At 42.8% G+C, this 11,075-nt stretch overlaps 1 protein-coding gene across 3 annotated transcripts in view; it reads right to left on the bottom strand.

Annotated features, from left to right (window-relative positions):
• The window catches only part of LOC140199192 (acyl-coenzyme A thioesterase 9, mitochondrial-like), a 99,334-nt gene extending 94,635 nt beyond the window's left edge, over positions 1–4,699 (bottom strand). For 2 of the 3 annotated variants that reach the window (XM_072260843.1, XM_072260842.1), the window contains exon 1: positions 4,600–4,699. In XM_072260843.1, the coding sequence (XP_072116944.1) occupies positions 4,600–4,616 (17 nt within the window). In that variant the 5' untranslated portion in view covers positions 4,617–4,699. The remainder of the gene's footprint in view (positions 1–4,599) is intronic. The other variant, XM_072260846.1, reaches the window with a different exon arrangement.
• Positions 4,700–11,075: the final 6,376 nt, after the last annotated feature.

Raw genomic sequence — 11,075 nt, forward strand, 5'->3', positions numbered from 1 at the left:
AGAAGGAATCTGATAGGAGAGGATGGCGTACCATGGAAGGAAGGGGGTGGGGAACCAGACAGAGGGTGATGGGCAGGTGAAAACAGAATGGGTGAAAGGGTAACCAGAATAAGGAGTGGAAAAAGAGAAAGAGGGAGAGTTGAAGTAGCTGGAAAAATTGATTATGTCATCAGGCAGGAGACCATCTAGATGGAATATGCTGTGTTGCTCCTCCAAAATGCCTCATCATGACAGTACAGGCAGTCATTGACAAAAACCTCAGTGAGGGAGTGGTAAAATGAATTGAAATGAGTAGCTACTGGAAGATCCTGCCTTCTGCAGTGGACAGAGCGAAGGTGCTCAACAAAGCAGTGTCCTAATCTGAACAGGGTCTCGTCAACGTAGAATGCAGTGTCCTAATCTGAACAGGGTCTCATCAATGTAGAATGCAGTGTCCTAATCCGAACAGGGTCTCGTCAAGGTAGAATGCAGTGTCCTAATCTGAACAGGGTCTCGTCAATGTAGAAAGCAGTGTCCTAATCCGAACAGGGTCTCGTCAATGTAGAATGCAGTGTCCTAATCTGAACAGGGTCTCGTCAATGTAGAATGCAGTGTCCTAATCTGAACAGGGTCTCGTCAATGTAGAAAGCAGTGTCCTAATCTGAACAGGGTCTCGTCAATGTAGAATGCAGTGTCCTAATCTGAACAGGGTCTCGTCAATGTAGAATGCAGTGTCCTAATCTGAACAGGGTCTCGTCAATGTAGAAAGCAGTGTCCTAATCTGAACAGGGTCTCGTCAACGTAGAATGCAGTGTCCTAATCTGAACAGGGTCTCATCAATGTAGAATGCAGTGTCCTAATCTGAACAGGGTCTCGTCAATGTAGAAAGCAGTGTCCTAATCTGAACAGGGTCTCGTCAATGTAGAATGCAGTGTCCTAATCTGAACAGGTTCTCGTCAATGTAGAATGCAGTGTCCTAATCTGAATAGGGTCTCGTCAATGTAGAATGCAATGTCCTAATCTGAACAGGGTCTCATCAATGTAGAATGCAGTGTCCTAATCCGAACAGGGTCTCGTCAAGGTAGAATGCAGTGTCCTAATCCGAACAGGTTCTCGTCAATGTAGAATGCAGTGTCCTAATCTGAACAGGGTCTCGTCAATGTAGAATGCAGTGTCCTAATCCGAACAGGGTCTCGTCAAGGTAGAATGCAGTGTCCTAATCTGAACAGGGTCTCGTCAGGGTAGAATGCAGTGTCCTAATCCAAACAGGGTCTCGTCAATGTAGAATGCAGTGTCCTAATCCAAACAGGGTCTCGTCAATGTAGAATGCAGTGTCCTAATCTGAACAGGGTCTCGTCAGGGTAGAATGCAGTGTCCTAATCCGAACAGGGTCTCGTCAATGTAGAATGCAGTGTCCTAATCCGAACAGGGTCTCGTCAATGTAGAATGCAGTGTCCTAATCTGAACAGGGTCTTGTCAATGTAGAATGCAGTGTCCTAATCTGAACAGGGTCTCGTCAAGGTAGAATGCAGTGTCCTAATCTGAACAGGGTCTCGTCAATGTAGAAAGCAGTGTCCTAATCTGAACAGGGTCTCGTCAATGTAGAAAGCAGTGTCCTAATCTGAACAGGGTCTTGTCAATGTAGAATACAGTGTCCTAATCTGAACAGGGTCTCGTCAAGGTAGAAAGCAGTGTCCTAATCTGAACAGGGTCTCGTCAAGGTAGAATGCAGTGTCCTAATCTGAACAGGGTCTCGTCAATGTAGAAAGCAGTGTCCTAATCTGAACAGGGTCTCGTCAAGGTAGAATGCAGTGTCCTAATCTGAACAGGGTCTCGTCAATGTAGAAAGCAGTGCCCTAATCTGAACAGGGTCTCGTCAATGTAGAATGCAGTGTCCTAATCTGAACAGGGTCTCATCAATGTAGAATACAGTGTCCTAATCCGAACAGGGTCTCGTCAATGTAGAATGCAGTGTCCTAATCTGAACAGGGTCTCGTCAGGGTAGAATGCAGTGTCCTAATCTGAACAGGGTCTCGTCAAGGTAGAAAGCAGTGTCCTAATCTGAACAGGGTCTCGTCAATGTAGAAAGCAGTGTCCTAATCTGAACAGGGTCTTGTCAATGTAGAATACAGTGTCCTAATCTGAACAGGGTCTCGTCAAGGTAGAATGCAGTGTCCTAATCTGAACAGGGTCTCGTCAATGTAGAATGCAGTGTCCTAATCCGAACAGGGTCTCGTCAAGGTAGAATGCAGTGTCCTAATCTGAACAGGGTCTCGTCAATGTAGAAAGCAGTGTCCTAATCTGAACAGGGTCTCGTCAAGGTAGAATGCAGTGTCCTAATCTGAACAGGGTCTCGTCAATGTAGAAAGCAGTGCCCTAATCTGAACAGGGTCTCGTCAATGTAGAATGCAGTGTCCTAATCTGAACAGGGTCTCATCAATGTAGAATGCAGTGTCCTAATCCGAACAGGGTCTCGTCAATGTAGAATGCAGTGTCCTAATCTGAACAGGGTCTCGTCAGGGTAGAATGCAGTGTCCTAATCTGAACAGGGTCTCGTCAAGGTAGAAAGCAGTGTCCTAATCTGAACAGGGTCTCGTCAATGTAGAAAGCAGTGTCCTAATCTGAACAGGGTCTCGTCAATGTAGAAAGCAGTGTCCTAATCTGAACAGGGTCTTGTCAATGTAGAATACAGTGTCCTAATCTGAACAGGGTCTCGTCAAGGTAGAATGCAGTGTCCTAATCTGAACAGGGTCTCGTCAATGTAGAATGCAGTGTCCTAATCCGAACAGGGTCTCGTCAAGGTAGAATGCAGTGTCCTAATCGAACAGGGTCTTGTCAATGTAGAATACAGTGTCCTAATCTGAACAGGATCTCGTCAATGTAGAAAGCAGTGTCCTAATCTGAACAGGGTCTCGTCAAGGTAGAGGAGGGGCAGTGGAAACAGGTGACCACGACAGGCTCACGGGTGAAGTGTCACCTTACAAGGAAAGACTGTTCCCTAAACCTGTTATAATGGCGAGAGGATGGGGTGAGGCTGATGCATGTGAAATGGTGACATGGATGACAGCATTAGGATTGGTGTTGGAAGGAAACCCTGTTCTTTGAAAAAGGACATCTCAGATGCTCCGGAATGGAAAGCCGCATATTGAGAACAGATGCAGCAGAGACAGAAGAACTGAGAGAAAAGAATAGCATTTTTAGAACTGACATAGTGGGAAGAGGTATAGTCAAGATAATTGTGAAAGATACCAGTATAGTATCTTTTATCAGATATATCTCTGATTCCAGAGATGGAGACAGAGAAGTCAAGAAAGGGGAGAGAGGCATCAGAGATGGACCAAGCGACTCTAAGGGAAGGTTAAAAGTTGAACACGAAGTTGATAAAATTGAGTAGTTCAGCATTGGGTGTAGGAAATAGCACCAATATCGTCACATGGCCAACGAAAAGGCGGGCATAGTTAGGGCTCATGTGAATGCCTGTGGTTACACCTTCACTGTGGAGAAACCAAAGAGAAATTGTTGAGGGCAAGGACCAGTTCCACCAGACGGACGAGTGCAGTGTTAGAGGGGACTGGTTAGCTCTGTTACCAAGAAAGCATAGTTTAATGGTTTCCTGCTGGGGTATGGAAGTGATTGTACGCTCATAATGAAAGTCAGTCAATCCAGGCCAGCTCACTGAAAGTTATTGATGCGAAGTACCACAGATGTAGGTAAGAAGTGATTGAACTAAGGGGGACAAAATGGAGTCAAGGTATACACACACAAATTCAGTGGGGTAGGAGCAGGCAGAAACCTGTAGGGACCGATAGGTTTGTGGATCTTCAGTAACAGGTAGAAACAAGCAGCGCAGGGTTTGGATAGGAGGTAGAAACGAGTAGTGCAAGCTATCCATAGCCTCCTCTACTGTCATGATGACGCAAAACTCAGTCTGGAGAAGCACCACCTCATATTCCGTCAGGATTGCCTCCCACCTGATGGCATGGACTTCAGTTTCGCCAGCTGTCCGGTATTCCCCACCCCTCCCCCCATTTTTCAATCTGGGTACCCTCTCACCCCTTCTGTACTCATCTGCCCATCACTTCCCTCGTCCTTCCGTCTTCTATGGTGCATTAATCTTTCCTACCTGATTCCTTCCTATCCCGACCGGCTTCCCTCACCCACCTCCCCCGCACCAGCATCTACTGCCCCCTTCCTTTCCAGTCTTAATGAAGGTTTATTCCCCACCACAGATGCTGCCTAACCTGCTGAGTTCCTCCAGAATCTTCTAATAATTGCACGTTTTCAATATTCTATGTCTAGGCTTACAGACTTTTACAGGTCGAACACACACAGACGAAGGATATGCCACCACACCTAGTTATCAGCATGACGGGGCTGCCTGGCCGGTTAATGATGCACAACAGCCACTTGGCGAGCTGAGAGGTGACCATCCATCAACTCATCTCACCTCAAGACCCCATTTTCCTCCCCTTTTCACATACTCCCCATTAGCTAGCGACGAACTCTCCTTTTCCATTCCCAGAGACACACCCAGGCTCAGAACCCCCCAGTGCGGAACAGCTCAGTCTGCGGCCCACGGAACCCCCGGCCACCCTCAGAACGCAGCGGCATTCCACCCACCTAGCCCTCAAATACATGGTCCTCCTGGTGTCGGCCCGGACGCTTCCACTCAGTCCTCCCGCTTTCCACGACAATAGTAACACTCCCGCCTTGCGTACGTCACCTACTCGGGCGGTGACTATTTCCGGAGACGTCACCGCGTAGCAAGACGTACACAGCTGTCAATCACTCCAGTAAGCTGACAGACAGGCAGCCAGGTTGAATTTAGACGGACGTATGTGTCGCTTTCTGTATATAGTAAACAGTGCTAGTTGCATTAAAGAAGGTTTATTGGCTGAATTTCATATCTATATTTGGACTTTTCATTCTCTCACTTAATTATACAGTACTCTTTAAAATTTTAGTTGTATTTTTGAGAGTGAAGGCAACTAAGTGTATTTAAACAATATGTGGATTTTGTCGCAAGAACATAAACAAAACAAATTGAGATTAAACCAGGTCAGATGCAGATGAGTTTGTAAAAGATAAATCTTGGAACAAGCCTGGGGAAATGAACTCCTGAGAAGGGCCAAGGCAGAAAGACTAAATTCAGATTCTCAAAAGACCCAAATTGGAGCAGGTATCCAAGAAAAAAGACTGGAAAAGATTACTGAGATCGGGATAGGATTTTTTTGAAAACATTATGATTATTTTAATATTCTAGTGTTGATAAACTGTGAGTTGGTGTCAGTCAAGGGATGTGTTTTAGGTGAATAGGATTTACTAAGCTGTTAGAACACAGGCAGCAAAATGGTGACAGGGTAAGTCTATGTGAGATTTTTTAACTATATCGGGTGTCCAACCAAACGAAGATGGTGAAATTGGACAGGAAAAGTATCAAGGAGGATGGTGTAATCAATTGTAAGTCAAAAACATCATAAGTTACATTGCAGATAGTCTAAAACAAAAGATTGGAATCCATTTCAGATGAATGGATTTGGAAAGTTTTATTTCAAATAATTATTTCTGTCTGGTATTTTTAGGTAAAATCCAAAATCTAACAACTTTAGTAAAATGAAGTTATAATGATATATACAAACCCCATTTCCAGAAAAGTTGGGATGTTTTCCAAAATGCAATAAAAACAAAAATCTGTGATATGTTAATTCACGTGAACCTTTATTTAACTGACAAAAGTACAAAGAAAAGATTTTCAATAGTTTTACTGACCAACTTAATTGTATTTTGTAAACATACACAAATTTAGAATTTGATGGCAACAACACACTCAACAAAAGTTGGGACAGAGGCATGTTTACCATTGTATTACATCACCTTTCCTTTTAATAACACTTTTTAATCATTTTGGAACTGAGGATACTAATTGTAGTAGATTTGCAATTGGAAATTTTGTCCATTCTTGCTTGATATAAGACTTCAGTTGCTCTACAGTCCGTGGTCTCTGTTGTCTGATTCTCCTCGTCATGATGCGCCATACATTTTCAATAGGAGATAGATCTGGACTGGCAGCAGGCCAGTCAAGCACACGCACTCTGTGTCTACAAAGCCACGCTGGTGTAGCCGGTGCAGAATGTGGTCTGGCATTGTCCTGCTGAAATAAGCATGGTCGTCCCGGGAAGAGACGTTGCCTTGATGGCAACATATGTCTCTCTAAGATCCTAATATACACCTCAGAGTCAATGGTACCTTCACATACATGCAACTCACCCATGCCGTGGGCACTGATGCACCCCCATACCATCACAGATGCTGGCTTTTGCACCTTTCGCTGATAACAATCTGGATCGTTTTCATCTTTGGCATGGAGAAGTCGACGCCCGTTTTTTCTGAAAACTAGCTGAAATGTGGACTCATTTGACCACAGCACACGGTTCCACAGTCTTTCGGTCCATCTGAGATGAGCTCGGGCCCAGAGAACTCGCCGGCGTTTCTGCATAGAGTTGATGTATGGCTTCCTCCTTGCGTAATACAGTTTCAAGTTGCATTTCTGGATACAGCAACGGACTGTGTTCAGTGACAATGGTTTTCTGAAGTACTTCCGAGCCCAGGTGGCTATAATTGTTACAGTAGCATGACAGTTTCTTAGTCAGTGCCACCTGAGGGCTCGAAGATCACGCCCTTTACACACTGAGATGTCTCTGATTTCTCTGAATCTTTTCACAATATTATGTACTGTAGATGTTGAAAGACCTAAATTCTCTGCAATGTGGAGTCTTCCAAACCGGTGTTACTTGAATATTCTGTGCACTTTTCAATCTTATTTTAACTCTGTCCTAACTTTTGTTGAGTGTGTTGCAGCCATCAAATTCTAAATTTGTGTATATTTACAAAATACAATTAAGTTGGTCAGTAAAACTATTGAAAATCTTTTCTTTGCACTTTTGTCAGTTAAATAAAGGTTCACGTGAATTAACATATCACAGATTTTTGTTTTCATTGCATTTTGGAAAATATCCCAACTTTTCTGGAAATGGGGTTTGTAACAATGTTTCTCAACATTGACGTCATTTTTTTCAGCGAGGAGGAGAATCTGAACTACAAATTTATTTGTTTCCATAATTGGTGAATACCTCAATCTTATCGTTAGGAAGGCCACATATCCAACATATTTGACTATGGAATATGGAGAGGTAAGAATTCAGTTAAAAATTAAAAGTAATGAGGTTTAGAGGTGGCTACAAGGAGAGCAGTTTGTGATGATTTTAAGTCACGATGACCCGTGGGTTCATGGAATTATGGCATATTTTGTAAGTTTTCATTATTGGTCTAGACAATAGTGATGGGCCAGTGGGTAGAATGCTGAAATATAACTGTTAATCAGAAGTGCAAACAATGATTAATTCTTGAGGCAAATCTTTATGCATTATATTTAGCTTGGAAAGTAAACCACAGGTGTCACGTTTTAGAAGCCACAGCCAAGAAATCTCACCAATGCCACTACTTCCTCAGGAGGCTAAAGAAATTTCACACACCCCTGTTGATTCTTACCGATTATTAATGCAACGTAGAAACTATCCTATCTCTTTTCTGAAGATAAAAATAAAGATGACCTTTATTTGTCACATGGACATCGAAACATTGAAGCATACAGTGAGATACTTCGATTTACATGAATAACCAACACAGTCCAGGGATGTGCTGGGTGCAACCCACAAGTGTTGCCGTGCTTCTGGCACCAACGGACCATGGCCCCAGCCTCACTAACCCTAACCAATATGGGAGGGAACTGGAGCAGCCAAACGGAACCCATGGTGACAGGGAGAACTTACAGGCAGCGGCAGGAATCGAGCCCTGATCGGCGATCGCTGGTGCAGTAAAGCCAACCCTGGATGCATCATGCCTTCGTGTAGAAACTGCCCTGTCCCATGTCGGCAAGAGACTGCAGCGTTGCAGATACATCGCAGGAGCCAGCCTCCCCTCCACGGACTCTGTCTACACTTCCCATCACTTCAGTAAAGCAGTCAGTGTAATCAAAACCCCACCCACCTCAGACATTTTCTCTTCTCCCCTCTCCCATTAGGCAGGAGGTAGAAAAGTCTGAAAACAGCACAATAAAGATGGCTTCTACCGCATTGAATGTTCCCAAATATGATACAATGGACTTTTGACCTCACAATGTACCTCCCTATGATCTTGTATCTTATTATCTACCTGCACTCCATTTTATATGTAGCTGTTAACCTCATTCTGCATTCTGTTATTGTTTTACCTTGTTTTCCCTCACTGCACCGTGCAATGAATTGATCTGTATGAACAATGTGCAAGATAAGCTTTTCACTGTATCTTGATGCATATCACAATAATGAACCAATAAAACTGTGGAACAGGCATTACTAGGAAGGGAAACGGACTATTAAAGTTATTGACATAAAAATAAAAAATGCTGGAAATACTTATCAGGGTACACAGTGTCAGTGCAGAAAAAAAACAAAGTCAACATTTTAGGATGCTGATGCAGTATTTCGAAAGAAATAGGTCATTTGACCTTCACAGTCGCTACCTGACTTGAGTATTTCCAGCACTTTCTTTTGTCGTTTCAGATGTCCAGCTACAACAGACTTTCAGCCCCTTTGATTACTGTTCAAGTTACTAGTTTAGCAATAGCTTATTTTAAAATGTTTCCTAAGTTTTAAAAGTGCTTAATGTTCCATTCAGTTTTACCTAATTATTTTACAGTATAAAATAAAACCATTGCTTCCTAAATTGTTTGGAGAAATTGCTATTTTCTTAATACTCAGCTTTTTTTTCTGTCACAAGATCAATGTTCGAGTACATACTGCGTCCATTAAAGTAAGGAGAACTGCCAAGTGTGCTGGTTAGAACCAGCTTACATTCTGCAGTTCTGACATGCAAATACATGGAATTAAAGAGACATCAACCTCCCAGAAGATCTGACCTGGGCCCAATGTATTGATTTAATCACAGAGGAGGCACACTAACAACTCTACTTCATTAGGGGCACAAGGAGATTTGGTATGTTCAAAGACTCTTGTAACTTTCTATAAATGTACAGTGGAGAGCAATCTGACTGATTGCATCACAGCCGGGTATGGAGCCGCCAATGTACAGGAAGCTGTCGCAAGAGACTGTAGATCATGGACAGAACCCTCCTCATCATCAAGATCATCTTCAAGGTCATCTTCAAGAAGCAGGGCCTCAATGAGGTGATGTCCATCAATAAAGACCCTCACTATACTGGACATGCCCTCCTCATGCTTCCACATTTGAGGAGGAAGTACAGGACCCACGCTAAAAGTTTTAAGAACAGCTTTTTCCCTTCCACTATCAGTTTTCTGAATGGTCCACGAACTCATTGCACATTATTACTTTTTACAACTGTTTATTTATAGTAATGTTACGCATTGCACTGTACTGCTGCCACAGAACACACACTGTGTGACAAACATCAGTGATAATGTACCTGGTTCTGCTTCACTTTCAGAATTACATTAGCACGAGGGCATAGTGCTGTGAAAGTATAAGTTTGACCAAATTAAGTGTTTCGTAAGCCTTTAACATCTCTAATTTGCATGGGAAATGTTGCCCAATATCCATTTTCGTAATAAAGAGCACATAGAGACCCAGAACAATCCAGCATGGATATGTGTCTAACCAGTCCATGACAACTATGTTGTCCACCCAGCTAGCCCCAACTTCCTGCATTCAACCTGTGTGCCTGAGCAAGTACTTAAGTGACACTATTTTATTTACCTCAACCACATCTCCTGGTGGTTCATTCCATATACACACCACCCTCTATGTGAAAATGTTGCTCCTCTGGTCCTTTTTGAATCTTTCTCCACTCACCTTAAACCTACTGTATGCCGCATTTAATTTTGAACTGATTTTAAAAATGCAGCTGGCACTAGGTAAAGTGAGCATTCTGTGCAATTTGCGGTCCATTATGAAGAGCTGACATCTCTAAATTACATTGAGCACAGAGTCCTTATCCAAACTCAAACTAGTGTATGAACTAATTCTTAAGTTGTGAAATATGAGTAAAAGAGAGTAAATCTCTGAAAAGAAGATACGAACAACAAAGAAGTCTATGCTCCAAACTCTTTTTGATCACACAGTTACCTGATTAAAATGGCATTTGATAAGAGCAAGAACTTGCAAGAATAAACTGACAAGAACTTGAAAGGGTGATCAAGCTGGGGCTTTTCTCTCATGGCTAATACCAGAGGAAATAATTTTAAGGTGATTGTAAGAAAGTATTGGTGGGATGTCGGAGGTAGATGTTTTACACAGAGAGTGGTGTGTGTGTGGAATGTTTTGCTAAGGATGGTGGTAAAGGCAGATACAATGTTCAAAGTTCAGAGTAAGTTTATTAATAAAGTACATATATGGCACCATATACCACCTGGAGATTCATTTGGGCATACTCAATCAATGCATAATAGAATAACCACCATAACAGAATCAACAAAATGCCACTCCAATTTGGGTGTTCAAACAGTGTGCAAAAGACAACAAACTGCAAATACAGAAATTAATAAATGAACAATAACTATAGAGAACATGAGCTGAGGAGCTCCTGAACATGACTCCATCTGTTACAGGAACACTTCCAAGATGGGGCAAGTGAAGCAGAGTGAGGTTATCCCCTTTGGTTCCAGAACTTGGTGGTGCGAGTCCTGAGTCTCCTGTACCTTCTTCCTAATGGCAGAGGTGAGAAGAGTGGGTCCCTGATGATGGATGCTGCTTTTCCATGACAACGTTTCATATAGATGTGCTCAAAGACTGGAAGGGCTTTACCCATGATGGACTGGGCTGTATCCATTACCTTTTGTAGGATATTCTGTTCAAGGCATTGGTATTTCCATACTAGGCTGTGATGTAGCCAGTCCATATACTCTCCACCCCACATAGAAACATAGGAAACCCACAGCACAATACAGGCCCTTCGGCCCACAAAGCTGTGCTGAACATGTCCTTACCTTAGAAATTACCTAGGGTTACCCTTAGCCCTCTATTTTTCTAAGTTCCATGTACCTATCCAGGAGTCTCTTAAAAGACCCTATCGTATCCACCTC

Source organism: Mobula birostris, chromosome 6, assembly GCF_030028105.1.
Source record: "Mobula birostris isolate sMobBir1 chromosome 6, sMobBir1.hap1, whole genome shotgun sequence".
NCBI lineage: Eukaryota > Metazoa > Chordata > Chondrichthyes > Myliobatiformes > Myliobatidae > Mobula > Mobula birostris.